Here is a 17,021-nt window from a genome sequence, read left to right as displayed (position 1 = left end):
TGTTGTTACAGGTAGAAAAATGAACTATGAGTTGCTATTGCATTATATGAGTTTTAAGAAATTTTCAAACCTTAAATTCCTTATCCTTCCTCCCCCTTTTTTGGTTCTTGGAATCAAGCTCTCTATCATTGGGCCACATCTGTAACCCCAAAGGTCTGCATGCCTTGAACATATTGTGTCACCTCTCTGTATCCTACTGACTGTCATACATAGTTGGTTTTTACTCAATAGATTTTAAAATGGAGTATTTTTGCCATTACATACACATTGTTTTCTGGAGTAAAGACTTCCTTTATCTACCTTATGTTAGATAAATTATTTTATTGCATCTCATATTAAGTAAAAGCAGTATAGCCTTCATATTTCTGGCTTATAATGTTCTCTTCCTTCTGGATCTTTGTGTTTCACAGTAGCTATGTGTCTGACAGTGTGAATATTATCAAATGCTTCAGGAAGCAACCCATGTCTCTGATTTCAAATTGCTAAACTCTCGGAGCAAATTCCACTCTTCTCCATGCTCCATAAAAGGTCCATTTTTAGCTTCAAATATTCTTCCTCACAGGCAGAAAGTGATACATAAAACATAAGCCTTTTGAATGACATCCGGAACTCTCTTTGAGAGTCCTTCTCATACTACGAAGACTGCAGGCTGGTATAACTGGATTGAAAGATTAGGATGGCCTATGGACTTTATTTGCAGCAGCAAATGTGGCTATAAACACAATAAAAATAGAATTAAACATTTAATCTGCATAGATACATATGAATTGGAGTTTGGCATGGTAATGTGTTTTTTATCAAAATACCACCAATTGGTGATGCACAAAGCCAAAGACACAATATTTGCCCTTCTTTATGTCCTATTCACTCTGGATTTGTTTATGCTAAATATTTTTCACAAAAATAGTTTTTTTTTTTGGACTATAGCTCACATTTTGAGATTCAGACAAACTGTAATAGGTTGAGTGGACAGGCCTATTAGGTAGGATTCGATGAACATTTGTAAATGTCATGTAGTTCCCAAAGCTAAGTATGCATTTTCCTAAAACCAGAATCAAACTTCAAAATTACTATTGCAAAGGCTTTAGGGGTGCCTTTGGCTTTTCAAGGAAACCGTCCCTTTCCTGGCTTGCTCCCCTTCGAGTTGGTTGTGTTTTCCTCTATTGCTTGGTTTCCTACTCATTTCTTTTCAGCCATTCATTTCCTGAGAGTGAGGGAGGGCGTATCTCCTAATGTCTTTGATATTCCCCTGCCTGGATGTATGTTCGGTAGCTAACAGTTGTTCCACAAATGCTTATCCTTTGGTTGCCAAGCAGGGAGGGGCTGTCATTTATGTGCAAACAGCAGCCCAGAGAGTAGTAGTTAAATTCACTGGCTGTGCATTGCGGCCTCCTCTTAGAGAAGAGATCTGACTGTGCCAGGAGAAAGATGAGACATTTCTTCTGGTTATTTATATGTTTTTCTTGCTTCTGCCCTCAATAATAGCTAGAGGTGAGTAAATAGGCCCTGAGGGTAATGGAGAAAATAAGGTTGGAATTGAAGCAATCTTAGATCACATTTTATGTCTTCCGAATATGAGTTTCTTCATCTTAGTTTACATACTTTCTTTTTTTTTTTTTTTTTTTTTTTTTTGGTTTTTCGAGACAGGGTTTCTCTGTGGCTTTGGAGCCTGTCCTGGAACTAGCTCTGTAGACCAGGCTGGTCTCGAACTCACAGAGATCCGCCTGCGTCTGCCTCCCGAGTGCTGGGATTAAAGGCTTGCGCCACCATCGCCCGGCTAGTTTACATACTTTCTGAGCATGAGTTTGTCTACAAATGGGGAGAGAATATTATTGTAGTGGCTGAGGTGATGTATTGAGAACGTGAAATGTTGACATATTCCTAATAAATATCATCAAGTTGATTTTTATTTTTTGACACTTTAAAGGGCTATAGCTAAACGTGCTGGCTGGTCTTATGTCAGCGTGACACAACATAGTCATGTGGGAAGAGGGAACTTCAAAGGAGAAAGTGTATCCTCCAGATTGGCCTGTGGGAGCATCTTCTTGACTGATGATTGATGTGGGTAGACCCATCTCTCACTGGGGGCGGTGGGACCCCAGGTGGGTGGTTCCAGATGGTACAAGAAGGAAGGCTGAGAAGGCCTTGAGGAGCAAGCCAATGAGTGGCACCTTTTCACGGCCTTGCCTTAACTTCTGCTCCCAGGTTCCTTCCTTAACTTCCCTTATGATGGATTGTGATGTTGGACTGTAAGCTGAACAAACCCTTTCCTCCTCAAGTTGCTTTGATTGTGGTGTTTTATCAATAGAAAAAAGATACTAAGTGTGTGGAACTTTGATTCTTACAACTGTGGTTTAAAAGAAATATGCATTCATGGCTTTATTTTTATACATGTGTATATGTGCTTTATGTTATACAAGTGCATATGTGCTTTATTTTATACAAGTGCATATGTGCTTTATTTTATACACGTGTATATGTGCTTTATGTTATACATGTGCATATGTACTTTATTTTATACATGTGCATATGATGTGCTTTGTCATATCCTTCCCCATCATTGTCTTACTGAACTACTCAATGAGCTTCTTCTCAAAGACACTCCCATTTTCACAGCCATGTTTGATTGTGGCTCACTGCGGATTTCCATTTCTCACCTCACTCTTACCACAAGACTACCCAAAACAACCAGAACCCCTATTCTGTCCAAGGAGATTGTAGATTGGGATTAACTAAGTGAGCTCTGGGTCAAAGTAATTTATTTCAAATTCACAATTTTGTTTCTCCTCTTTTCTCACCTGTAAAAATGTAGATGATAATACTTATATTGGTTTTGGTACAGTCACAGTAACAGACATCAATGCATGTTAGCCCAAAGTCATCCAGCTAGAAACAAACCTGCTACGGTAAAGATGAAGTAAGAGAATGTGTCTGGCTCCAGACAAGACCCAGGTACAGTAGAAAAGAAGAGAAAGAAGAGTCTTACATTAAGAAAAAGAAAATCATTTCACGGTGTAGAACCATGAAAGCAGAGGGAATATGAAAAGAAAAAGCCTATAATAGGACTACATGGCTAGTTGCCAAGTTTGCCATGGGACAATCCTGAGGAGTTCAGGAAGGAAAGTTCAAGGGGGGCTGTGGAGATTGCCATGGGAACCTGCCACAGTCTGTTCAGGGACAAGGCACAGCAACGGCAGAAAATCTGGTTTCTTAGCTAATTATTCTTAGTTAGTGTCTTCATGGCTATAAAGTCTATCAAAGATGACAAAATGTTAATGATCTGGACAGAACAGCATCATAGCTATGGACTTCCTCTGGAGTAATAGCTTCTACTTTTGATCTTTTAAATTGTGTAGCTTTAAAATTCTTTACAGTCATGAGAGACAGATATAAAAGCCCAGTGCTCCTTCTCAAGTGGTGTGCATGCATGCAAGTATGAGAGAGTGTGTGCATGCATGCGTGTGCATGTGTGTGTGTGCCTGTCTGTGCTTGTGACTTTGTCATACGTAAGCTAAACTACAGCTTATAAATATCACAGACTGCAACTGTGTGTGCTCCTAATTTTTTATATGTCATTTTTGGTAAACTTTCAGCAAATGCAATCCAGTTCTTTTCAAAGCTGCTTAAGTCCTCAAGTTGGAAAAATAAATTCCCCCAAATCCTGACTTTCATCTTATTTGCTTTAATATTAGACTTCAACTCTCAAGGCTGAGAGAGAAGAAGCACTCTTCTCGCTGCCTGTTTGCTGTGTGAGCTTCAGCTCTCCTGAGATTTTAAAGGGAGGAGAGTGGCTGCATTTTTTAGAGCAAAACACATCTCTTATGATGTGGTTTGAGTTTGTGAGGCTCTAATAATACTGGTGCTTCCACACGAAGCTCCTTCTGCTCATTATTCCATGTTTATGAGAAAGTAGAAGTATACCAGCTGAACTCTATAGCCTGTGAAGTTGACAAAATATTGAGTTCTTTATGATCATTATAAGCCATATCTAATCTGAAACATACTTATAAGTATGAGCCCAGATTTTTCTCAAAGTATCTATACTCACATAATAAATATAACCCCTTGTTTATATACCATGCTTTTTTATAAATAGCTCTTTTGGAGAAATACCAAGGATGTTGGAAATTGAAGTGGGAGAGCAGGGCAAACAAGGAGATTGGAGGGTGGGATGACTGAGCAGAAGGCAAGAGAGCTGGGGTCTGGGAAACAGGTGACTTAATAGCATTTTAGGAAAGGTGTGTGTGTGTGTGTGTGTGTGTGTGTGTGTGTGTGTAGGCATGTGAGCTTGAGCTCATGTGTTGTAATTGTCCTTTATCTTACTCTTCAAGAGGTCTAAGTGTAGACTTGCATATCTGGAATCAATTTTAATTTCTATTGATTTAATTGATGCCTTATATTGATGAACCTTCCCGAATAGGCAAGAAGATTCAACTTTACCGATGTTACCTACATTGCTGAAGTATGATGAGATATTAATGTCAGGGAAATGTGACAGAAATAAAGATAAGAAAATACACCCTTACTTTGTTTTTCTTATTTATAGTATTTTGCCCCAGATGATATGCATTGACTATCAAATTCTGGCCTTGTTTATAATGGATTTGTCTTGGAGATTTACTACATGGGCAGCTGGGTAGGATATCAAAGTTCCTTCTGTAACCAGGAATTACTGAGTAGAATTGTTTCCATAGGTCAAAGTACTTTCCAATGGTTACCATTATGTGTAGAAGTTAGCGTAAGAATCAAGGTGTTTAATCTTAAAAATATTTTTTCTGGCTCAGGGAATCAGAGAAGGTGATCGATTTCTTTCTAAACTGTCAGATGCTTGCTATCAGTTGCTCACCTAGTTGTCTCAGTGAGCAACACACAATTAGGCATTAGTTCCCATTCTGAAATGGTGAGAATTATGTTAATACTGTAGAACGGATGAGCACTCTGCTCAGGGCTTCATAGGGAGTGAGCAGAGCAAAGCTACATCTGTCTAATCCATGCATCTTCGCACTCCTGCAGCTCTCTCTTACCTGGAACAGGCAGGTCCAGCTGCAGCCCTTTTGGGAACTGAAGAGCCACATTTTCATTCCCTCAGGACTTGGCATCTGTTTGTGTTCCACGCTCCTATGACAGGGAGCTTTGCCTTTCTAATGTATCTCAAAAGCAGCTTTTAAAATGAAGCTGTCAGCACACATGGGTATTGGGCTGGGTATTTCCTCTGATTAGGATTTGATCTGTCTCAGTGATTCTGACTCAGAGGTGAAGGGTCAAGACCATGCTTGCAGGAGAACTGGAAGTGAAGGCTAAGCAATCTGAGTTCTACCTGTCTCTTATTAGCCCATTTATGTTTTCTGTGTCTGTCTGTGCTAGCCCAGAGGTTCTCTCTGATGGGTGATTCCTGTTTTGGGCATCATCTTCTACTGAAGAAGCCTAGGCTAGGAAAGTTGAGCAGGAATACCAATGGAACTCTGGGTGACTCCATTGTTACTTCTCAAGAAGAAGGCTCAGATTGCTCAGCAGGGTTCTGATATCCAACCCCTCAAAGTAGTATGTGCTATGGCCTGAGAGATTCAATCATCATTTCAATTCACTTTTCACTATTTTGAATGTATCTTTCAAAAGCAGATGATTTCAGGTTCAAACTATGTTTCTTGTTCCCCTTTATTCATTCTGAATACATGCCAGTTGATGTTTACATGGGACACCCCTATCCCCCAAACTTGTGTGTGGTGGTGCATACATGTAGTCCCAGCAGTTAAAAGTAGATGAGGAACAGATACGTTTGAGGTCAGTCTGGGCTGCAGAGTGATAACATTGTCTCAAAAATACACACACACACACACACACACACACACACACACACACACACTCAGAGCTATTATAGCTAATGACAAAACAACACAAGCTCTTGCATTTACACGGGTACCTGACAAACACTAATCATTTCATTTTCACATTTACTTCCTGGATCCTGACAATCACTTTCTGACATAGACAAGGCAGATAGCATTGCTGTTTCTCTAGTGATTGGTTAGAGAGAGTCAGAAAGGAAATCACCATGACCAAGGTATAGTAAGAATGAGGAAGCCAAGTAGTCTGCACTGAACAAGGGCAGAGCAAGGAAGGAGCCCTCCCCCTGCAGGACCACTGGGCTCCTCCCTGGTCACTACTATGCTGTGTGTTTTATTCTGGTGTGGGTCTAGCCCAGTCGCAGTAGCACCATCTAGCAACTAGATATGGCAATTCATGGGTCCAACTTCAAACCCTCAGGACAGAATCTCTCCCCAAAGGGCTGCTGTTGCTCAGGAAACTCTCGTACATGTTTTAACCAAAGGATTCCAAGTGGAAGTGACTTGCAGCATCTCAGGGATCTCAGCCCTTCCCCACTGATGCTCCTGTTATGCACCGACTTGCTGGATAGCTTGGAAGCTGTAACAGCACTGTTAAAATGCAGAAGCTGTCTATGTATTTATAACTTTTGCTATTGCCTTTCTGTTTTGTTATTATGTATAAGATCTTGTTATTTTCAAAATAGTAAATTATCCAATTTATACTCTTAGGATACATGGCACAGGCTTCTGAATAGAGTCAGCATTCACATACTAAGAGTAAGTATATAGCTTTTTAGTTTTATGTAAGGGCTATTAAATAACATTCTTAAGTGACATGATTTAGGGTTGCAGAAAAATATACCTAGCATGTACTTTTCTTCTTTGCATATGTTTGACTTCAGGATGAAGGGACAAGTACTAACTGTAATACATTTTCTATTCACATCAAATCTATATTGAAATGGATTCATTCCTTGGTCACCAGTGTTTTCTGGTCTTGATGTACACTTGACCAAGTCCATTCTTCTAGGTTTAAATTTGCTCACCCTTAATAGAGTTGCTTCTATGCTGTGTCCAAAGCATAGGGATTACATAGACTTTAAAAGGGTGGGTGGTGCTTTTTTGATGCCCATGGGAGGCCTGCCCTTTTCTGAATGGAGAAGGAGATGGAGGGGCATAAATGGGAGGGGGATTGGAGAGAAGGAACAGGTGGAGAGGAGGAATAGGAAACTGTGGTGAGTATGCAAAAATAATTGAAAAAAATTATTTAATAGAAGTTTTTTTTAAAAGAATGTACAAAACAAGTGTATGTTTGCCCAAATAGACAGATCATACTGTCTAATTAAAAATATTTATGTGTCTGTGTGCTTTGTATGCATGTCTGTTTGTGTACCGCCTGTGTGTCTGGGGCCTGCAGAGGTTTTCTGGGGCCTTGGCTTTCCTGGAACTGGAGTTATCGATTGTTGTTAGCTACCATGTAGGTTCTGGGTCCTCTGGAAGTGCAACCAGTGCTCTCAACTGCTGAGCCATCTATTAAGAACAAACAAAAGCCAAACAGCCCCCATTATTCTGTGCTTATATGTTCATTTCTTAAAACTGTAAATGAAAGAGTTTGTTTTGGCTGAAGTAGATTGAAAAGAAACATTTTCAAGAGACAGGAATGTGGGTCTTGTAATCTTCCAGACTTGAATTGATTGGTAATTTGGAGCGGTTGTTAAGAGGATGTCAGCTGGTCACTTGCTATGGGAGCTACAGAATGGCAATAGATAATTGTGTTGTGCTGGCCTCAATTTTAGAATTATATATATATATATATATATATATATATATATATATATATATAATCTCCAGTTGGTTTTTTCTTCCATGGAAGTCATGTTTCTTTTAAACTGGCAGACTATTAGGTTTGCTGTGGGCAATTTTATTCAATAGAAATTAAACTTTATAGTCGATGTTCATAGAAAAATAAAATCTTCTAAAAAGGGTGAAGAGATTACTAATGACAATAATGTATTCTTTAAAATATCTCTTATAAAATGTATTTTGGGGATAAGAGTTAAGTAGATTTAATCTAAGTATCTTTATCTTGACATAAGGACATTTAATTGACTCATAGGTTCACAGTGTTGATGATCTGTCTTTTTCCCAGGTTCTTGAACAACTGAGGACACAGCATCGTCTCCAAGAACCCAAGTATAATTATTGCAGAAGGATAATTTCCAAGTGGATCTTCATAAAGGCATTGCAGTATGACCCAGCAAAAATGACATTCAGTATTGAAACAATCCATTTTTAATGTGTTGAGAACGGTAATTATCTATTTGTTGTCAAAAGGCAAATTTTGGAACTTACAATTTTCCTAAGGTCAACAACACTGTAAATGAACAAATTCTTAGGAATTTGGTTCTGCTTCATAGCACGACATGGTGCTTTTCTCAGGCACAGGCCCTGGACGTGCTGTTTCCAGGTGACTAGCACAGTGAGTGCCAGGATGCATTAATTAACCTTTACATCGACATAAACGTGTTTTGCAAGAACAAATGTACACAAAATGTTATCTTTAATCATGACTAATAAAAATGGGTTATTATAAACACAGGTTTTACTGCTGCAAATGTCTCCTTGACAAATGACAAGGCCTGATTCTTTTATTAAAGATAATTAAAAAATTTGCACCAGGGAGTCAGAGCCTTCCCACAGATCTGCCTGTCTGCTTCTGAACTAGTAAGATAATCTTGAAATAATGTATAGTTTTATTAAAAGCAGATGCCTCGGCTCAATTTTTCTTTTAAATCCAGTTTCTTTCGTAAATATTAAGATTAACTGCCTGGGGTCTGTGGAAGGAGTGAAAGAAGCAGTTGGCCTGCATCAGAAAAGCAATTCTTTAAGCAGCACTCCAGCAATGCTGTTGATTGCGAGACTAAAATCTCAGTCCAGGTCGTCAGTTTGAATTTCTCTCATCTCCAAATGTTATTTCTAAAACTGCCAGGATTAAGCACTTAATACACAGCACCCCTGTATTGGTGTCTTAACATTCCTTTCTTAAAAACAATACAAAGCAAAACAAAACACAGACTTAAGTCCCCTAAACAAAGGACATATTCGCACCTGCAACAATCTAAAACAGCAGTTCTCAACGCGTTTGTCTGGACCCCTCTGGGGTCTCTGATCAGATATCCTGTGCATTCATAACAGTAGCAAAATGACAATTATGAAGTAGTAAATTTTTTTTTGTGTGTGTGTGATTGGGGTCACCACATCATGATGGAATGTGTTAAAGGGCTGCAGCATTAGGAAGGTTGGGAACCAGTGATCTAAAGTTTTCCAGCTTCCAGAGACCTGGGATGAGATGAAAGCAATAGCAAGCCAAAGGCCAACCTTCCTCCAGTATTGGGCTGTCACTGCTTTCTACCGTCTGCGCCAGTTTTCATTTGGGATAATGTTTTAAATGAGACATTTTGTGTTTAGTATCATTTTTGCAGGGCAGAATTTCCAGAAATGTAGTAATGTCTTCATTGTCTGCCACCTACTTCATGGGTGAACTGACATATGATATTTTTGATGATATTCCTTAAAGACCTGTTTTTTTTTTCCATTTGAGACCAACTTTCTTATAAAGGTAATACTGAATAATGGAGGCCCCTTATTGACTTAAGAAAGCAAGAGAAAAATTATTTACTTAATTTGTTTAATTAGGTTCTTACAATATAGTCCAGGCTGGCCTTGAACCTACAACCCTACCTCATCATCCTGAGTGATGGGATTGATAGGCATATGATACCATACCAAACCTAATATCTTTCCCAGTATTGAGGCATTATAACCCACTGAGTCCTTAATACTTCTCTTTTTATTCAGAATCCAGGATGAATACTCTTGGAATAATCTGGTATGTAATAACTATGCATAAATACTAACTCCAGTCCAGCTAATGCTGCTTTACTTTATTTCCCATGTGGACTATGCATGCCGAGTTAACTGTCTAGTAAGTTGTGCATTATCCTACAAAGGCTCTTGGTTGAATTTCTGTTTTGCATATTATTTGAGAATAACAGTAATCTAGTATAATCTATCATTCCATTTTTCTATTATCCCTTCTTAACTGTGCCACAAGCTATGTTCTTTTCACAGATACATTCACACACACAGCCAAAATTTTATTTCTCCCACAATTTCTCTTGAAAGTCTTCTGTTTAGTTTTTTAATATAAATATATTTGAAACAATCTAATTAAGAAAGAATGATGGCACAGAATACATAATCCTCCGAGGAATTAAATCCCTGTGCATGAGTTTGGAAGTGAAATATTCTGTAATTCATTGCTACAGGTTTAAAAGTCCTAAGAAATAACATTGGAGGTTCCTATGAGGATGCATGCATGTCTTAGCTTTGTATTCGAAGCATGATAGCTCGGTGGTCAGAAGTGGCATCACTAAGCAGGGTCTCAGAGTTGAAGATCCGCCTCCAGCCAGTCCTACCCCATAAGAATCTAAACTACAATGAACACTATACTAGAATTTGAGAAACACCCTATTATGAAACTATTAAACACCTCACAGGTAGACTATAGTTATGGAAAAATATATAAAAAGAATTTTCCTTTTTTGTACATTGAAAGAATTTACTTTGATAACCATCAAAATTAGCTTATACTTACTTGTTTCTTCTTCCTTAAAATGAATATCAGTTATTTAATAGACAATAAAACTATTCTGAGGTTTTCAGACTAATTTTTCAACATCTTTCAGGAATCATCATCTCTAAACATATATACTTATAAATATATCCTGTGTAAATCCTGATTGTTGAAAACACACAAAAACTATCGGACTGGATTTTAAAAAGGTAAATCCTTTTTGAAAGTCTTCTAACATGGGAAAGCAGTTGTGGTCAGGTTGGGTCTGGCCCCCAGGATCACATTTTTCTGCCTGCTTTACTTATATCTTTTGCAGCCCCCTCTAAGGTGGAGACTCTGACATTAGGGCTTTGCCCAGCGTGCAGCATATTTAAGTAAATGAATAAGTAAACATGATCTTAATTTATGCCTTTACTTACAAATTAAAACATCTGTTCCTAAATAATTTTGCTATTACCATTGACTTTTTCTACCATTTATGCCGCATGCAACCCCAGAAGTAACATAAATGATATAATAATTATGCTGTAATGAAACTGGAAAGGAAGATCATAAGGGACTAATTCTCCAGGGCTCCGCCAACTTGTAGATTACAGTCACTCATCTCACCGTGGAGATGTAGATGCCCTTCCCCCTCACTGGGGGAGAGCATGGCTTTGCTTTATTAAATCAACAATTGAATGATCCCAATAAAAAGAAAGATTTTGTTGAACAGTTAGTCTTTGAAGCCCATTTGAAATCATTCTTAGAGAAATTGATTGCCCTCTAGTGGGATGAAAAAATACTACAGACTCCTTGGTCTCAGATTGAGAGAACCAGAAAGCAAATAGCTCTGTCACTAACTAGCGAGTGTTTTCTTGTGAACCAGCACACTTCACAGATTGTTACAGGTTGCATGGTAACAATTTGTGTTTTTCCACAAACAAAAGAAAAGTGGTGAGAGCTGGGGTTAACTATCATCAGTGTGCGGCTGGCCACACCCAGGTCTGGGTTTGTGCTGTCACATGCTCTGTCTGAGACCAGTTTTATCTAGCTGTACGCAGGCAACTGGCTACTGGAGTGACATGATCATGAACTCCATCTTAGTTAAAAGAATGAAACCATCAATGGATAGAATAATAGCATTTTTCCTGAAGATATACTGCATTTATCAACGAAAAGACATTCGAGATGAATTCACCGTCCATTTTATATTTAGTAATTTGGATTTTATGTAAAAATCTTGCTTGATAGATATCATCAAATAATCACAGAACTAAGTAACTATTTTGATCCTAAATTACAAAAGGAAACTATTTTATTATATGAACCAGCTTCATGACATCCTGGAAGGAACTCCTTGTAGCATTTTTTTATGACTGACAAAGAGAATTTGATTAAAGTCAAACCGTTCCAAATGACCCAAGGCTTATTCTTCTAACTTAATCCATAAACAATTAAAAATTTAAAACCAAAAGTAATGATAACACTTTTAAAGACAAAAAGTTAAATTATGCTAAACATTTTAAATTATTAAGAAATAGCAACAGCTCTAACAGAAAGCATGCCTCTTTCCTCTCGTCATAGAAAATTTACCCGAGATCTGTTTGTAAGTCAGTGCAAAACCGTTAGGAATTTTGGCCAAACAGAGGTGAGGATTTTAGTTGTTTTTTAAAATTACAAAACATTCAGTATTAACGATCATTTTGAAATGGACTTTCCGTCATAGATTTCCATCACAGCACAGGCAATGATCCCCTAATACACAACACTGTGCCAGCGACTGGCGTTGTGCTTCCCTGGGCGTAGCAAGCTTGCTGCCGCCCACCCAGCTAGTATGAGTTAGATATGTGAAATCAGTTGACAAAGCCCCGTTTATTTCTTTCAGTACCCCCACCCCGACATCCTTGTAAAATCTTCAGCTTTTTATTTCTAGTTATGCATGCATCAATTTATACTGCGGCTCCATTTGAGAAGAGAGTAGGCAATACGTACTTAGCACGAGCTTACTGATTGCACTAATTGTTTAAGGAATCAGGAGAAAAGCACTTGTCTTGTACATTAATTGATTATTCTTTGCAGTTGGATTTTTTTTTTAAACAAAACCCAAAAGCCAAAATGGCACTTTTCTCACTGCAGAGGTAGTGTTGCTTTTCAGGTTCACGAGTGCAGCCTAAGGCAGAAAGACCTTTGCACCTGTCATATGTGGGGTGGGCGTTTCATTGGTTGGCGGTTACCATTTAACGATCCTTGTTTCTGGGTAGAATTGAGACTGTATCAAAAAGCACTTCTAAGAGTAGATTTTGGGGGAAAAACAATAAAAATTGTGTGCAAAACCTATATTTAAATGTTTATAGATGTACCCTCTTGTGGAGGGGTATAATCTCGATTATATATAGGTTTTGCCCATTGAAACCACAAAAAATTCTGTGGAGAATTATTCAGCGATCTTTGGCGCACAGGAGGCTGCCCTTAGCAAGTACCAGCACATGCGTCCCAGCCTCATGAACATACAACAGCAAAGGGAAGCCAAAACGTATTTGCTTGATAGAAACTTGAATAATAGGAGACAAAATCATCTTTGGGTTGTGGGTGGGGAAGAGGTGGAGGCAGGGGAAGATGATCAAGAAGAATTAGTGGCAAGGGGTTTATCAGTATCAAAAGGACGAGCATTCCTTTTGAACAGCCGAGACTAAGGAGAGAGTGAATATTGGAATAACAATCAGGGTGACTTGGAATCACAGTTCTGGTGATGAGGAGTAATAGCGAGTCGTCTGCAGCTGAAACCTCTTGGTGGGAGTACAGTGCATGAAGATCACCCCAACCCACATAAGAATCCCCCTGGACAGGCTGATTGACTGCGAATCTTGGCAAGCGGGAGTAGCTCAGGACACTGCGCAGAACCCTCTCCTGGGATGCTCCTGCGGGGGCGAACGCCCAGTTCCCAAAGGCGAGCGCTGCAGGGCTGGCCGCAGTCCACGCGCGGGATCACCACGTGCGCGCCAGCCTGGCTCGCCACTCCCGGTCTAGCAGCGAGGGGTGGGGCTGAGCTACGCCCCACTGGAGGACCCTCAATGGGGGTCTCTTTCCTGGAACACAGTGGACCATGGGCTTGGGCTGGGGATAAGGTCCCTGGGCTCTGTGGGCTGTGCGTGGGCGAGGACACCTTCTCGAACTACAGAGAAGGGGTCACCTCTGTGGTCCAAGGTCTGGCAGGGCGCGGCCGCGTCTTTGTGTGGCCGGGCGGGGCTCGCCTTTCTGCACAGCCACCCCTCCGCTGGGAGGGGCTTGGGGCTGCGACCGTGAGCGAGGCCAGGTGTCTGCATCCCCTGAGGGGTTCAGGGCTGTTCTGGGAAGCAGGGCTTGGAAGAAGGGTGTCTGTGCTGCAGACTGTTCAGGAGCCCCACCCAAGTTCATGGTCAGTCAGCCTGGAATCTGAATCTGCGGGGTTCCACGGACAGGGTGGGGCAGGGCAGGGTGGAGCCAGTCCACATCTTTTTCCCTGCTCCGCACCCAGAGCCGGGCATGGGGGAGGGGACTTCCAGTCTCCTCCTGGGTACAGGCCCCTCACAGTCTATTCACCCTTGGGCCACGCACGCGAGGCACAGGACCTATTCAGAACGAAGGCTCTGGATCTGGAATCTCCTGCGGTTTTACATAGCTCAAAAGACTTCCTAATAATTGGCCCTGTCCGACCCACAAAATGGAAATTGCACGTGGTTCTCTTAAAGACCTTGACCTCTTTTGCCTTTTATCATGCTCACACTTCTTTATCTGTATGATTTTCTGTACAGCCTTCTAGGTTCCCCCAAACTTCTTCTTCCCCCGCCCCCCCGCCCTGAAACGACCTAAGGAGTTTGAAGTAACCCTTTTTTCTTTTTTTCCTTTTCTTTTTGCTAGTATGTCTGAATAGCCCATTTAATGTGGTTTTGAAAAATATGTTAACCCACTCTCCTCTAGCCTTATTGGAGAACAATGAGGCCAGGGTGCGGCAGCCGAGGTTAGCGGTCAGGTCTCTGGCATAAGCAGGCTGCTAGTGTGTGCACGGGGCGTGGCGGGGCTCCTCTGTCCCCGCAGGGCTTGGTTCTCTGGTGTCGCGCTGCGCTCCCCACCCGCCCCCCTTTCCACTGAGAGCGCGCAGCTAGGTCAGGGTGGAGACCGCTTGACTCCGCACAGGGTGGGGCGGTCCACACAGTGTGCCCAGCGCTGCAGGTGCTCCCCTCCCCACCCGGGGGACCGTATCTCCACACACAAAGAAACCCCACCCCGGCGTCTTGGGAGCCTGGTCCCTCTACCCCTCCCCGCCTCACACGCTTCTCCGCCCCTGCAGCTGCCCATCCCTGCCCTCCACGCCCTCTTCCTCCTTCCCCTCCCTCTCCCTAAAACAAAGAAGCTAAGGTCTTACCCCACCCCTCTGGCCGCTTACCTCCCCGCACCGCGCCCCAAGACTAGCGGTTTTTCCAACAGAGACAATACCATTAAATGTGTCCACTCCCCTCCCCCGTTCCCACCCATTGCTCAAACCGCCCGGATGGGACCGCTTTGACTTTGCATTTTCTCTTTTCTCCCAACCTCAACCCCTTCCCGTTCTATTTTCTTCATAAACTACAGAACGAATATAAGACGTTACAAACCACTTTCTGAAATGTCCCTTCATCTCACTGAAGGCAGAGTTAAGGTAGCCCCCTCCCCTCCCATGGCATTTTAATTTTAAATACGGAAGTAGAATAAAATTTTTACCCATCGGAGGCCAACTTATTTAAGTCTATCTTTTAAAAAATAAATCCTTAGCTTTAGGTTTTCAAAGACCTCCTCGTTACCCTCTCATATCCTCCTCCTGCCTCCGACCTTTCCAGATCCCATGTATCATGAATGTCTTTTCCTTTATAAAATACCTCTCAATGTCTTCAGAGCCCTCAGAGTGAAGGGCTTCTGCTTGAGCTTGGGGAGAGAGAAGCGCGATTCTTACCCATTGCTGTTTTAGCCATTGTAGGGATGTGCACGCGTGGAGTGGTGGCGAAGGCAAAGAGGGTCCTGCTGTAGCCGCGGCGAGAGCGAGAGAGGAGTCTGAGTAAGGCACTGAGTCTGCAGAGTGGGACCGTGCTAGAGAAAGAGCAGGAGGCAGGAGCCTATGAATAATTATCACGCAGAAGCTCAAGCAGATTGGCTCCCAGGGTCCCCTGACATGACTCCCGCAGAGTCAGAATCTCCAAGCATTAAATATTGATCGGCCAATGGTGCTGGAGTACAAAGTACCAGAATGCAGTTTGAAATGGAAATCAGTCCTTGCCTGGAAGCTCCCCCCATTTTAGAGCCTGATAGTACAGTCCAAGTGGAGTGGCGCCTTAGCCTGGAAGCCTCCTAGGAGCTAAGGACTGGGCTGTGCCTACCTGTACCCTGGAGGCTATACTTTGCTCAAACATGTGTCCTTGCATAGACTGACGAGGAGAAGGGAAGGACTCAGGGGTCTGAGAAGTCATCCCAATGCCCAGTCGGGAGAATCTGTTTAAAGCCCGTGTTGTTACCTTTTCTTGTTTTCTCTTTCACCTTTGGCCCTGTCCTTGGTGGATGCTGACTTCCCTAACAGATGATGGACTTCCCAAACCACCTCATGTCTGGCTGTGGTGGCAGCTCAGGAATGAGCAGGGCTACTGTTCTTTCCTCCTTGTGTAGTTGGACTCCCGAGTCCATGAACTCAGGAGAGTCTCATAGGACAGGGAGGCCTGGCCTTTTCTCTCTTCAGCACAGCAAAGGAAACCCTTGACTACTTGGGCAAAGAGATGTGTTCCATCTAAGGACATGATACAAAGGAGTAAGAGAGCTGCTTTCACAGCTCAGATTAAGCAGTATGGCATGCAAGGGCATTTGAAACCAGTTATAAACAAGGCATTCACTCATTCACTTAAACATACTTTTAGTCTATTATTTCTCAATTCATTCATTTATTGAGCATGTTGACAACACCAAAGAAACAGCAGCAATGATATTTTTTGGACTTGTGCTTATGAAATTTTTAATCCAACATGACTGAATTTTATCGTGTTGCCATCAAATTAACCTAAATCCATGGAGAAATTGTGGCTTAAATATTTTAAAATAGCGAGGAATAGCTACTTCCATCTCAGAGAAGAAAAAAAAAGAACGCTGTTGCATTCATGAACATGTATGAAACACTGTCTAATTTTAAAGGTATCAACATTAAGTTTTATTCCATTAGTAAGCTTTTTGGTAGCTATTAATTTATGTTCTAAAATTTCTTTTTAACATCTTGCACAGCTCAACCGCACAAGAGGGAAAGACAGAGCACTCTCCTTGGTGCTGAAATCACTCTGCAATTCCCATTAACTTGTAAAGGCATTTTAACACTCTGGACGACTTGCTAAATGATAGGAAACTACTGGAACGGGAGCATTTCTGACCTGCTGAATCACTGGAAAAATAAAAAAAATAAAGTGGAGATCAATAAAATTATTTTTCGAGCAGCAAGATCAGAAATTATTGTTCCTGTCATTGAACAGGCCTACAACTATGATACAGCGAGAGTACAGTATGGAAATCGGCAGGGTCTGGAAATAAATTAC

General features: G+C 41.2%; 1 protein-coding gene across 1 annotated transcript in view; it reads right to left on the bottom strand.

Moving 5' to 3' along the window:
* Window positions 1-15,639, bottom strand: part of Stmn2 (stathmin 2) — a 52,224-nt gene extending 36,585 nt beyond the window's left edge. Inside the window, exon 1 of the mRNA XM_041667895.1 lies at window positions 15,410-15,639. Within this exon, the coding sequence (XP_041523829.1) occupies window positions 15,410-15,428 (19 nt within the window). The 5' untranslated portion in view covers window positions 15,429-15,639. The remainder of the gene's footprint in view (window positions 1-15,409) is intronic.
* Between the last annotated feature and the right edge of the window lie 1,382 nt (window positions 15,640-17,021).

This window comes from Microtus oregoni, unplaced genomic scaffold (assembly GCF_018167655.1).
Source record: "Microtus oregoni isolate MIOR12 unplaced genomic scaffold, Mior012 000017F_ref0000208, whole genome shotgun sequence".
In the NCBI taxonomy this organism is placed as follows: domain Eukaryota; kingdom Metazoa; phylum Chordata; class Mammalia; order Rodentia; family Cricetidae; genus Microtus; species Microtus oregoni.
The sequence above is the reverse complement of the archived record's forward strand: the minus strand, read 5'-3'. Positions and strand labels throughout refer to the sequence as shown.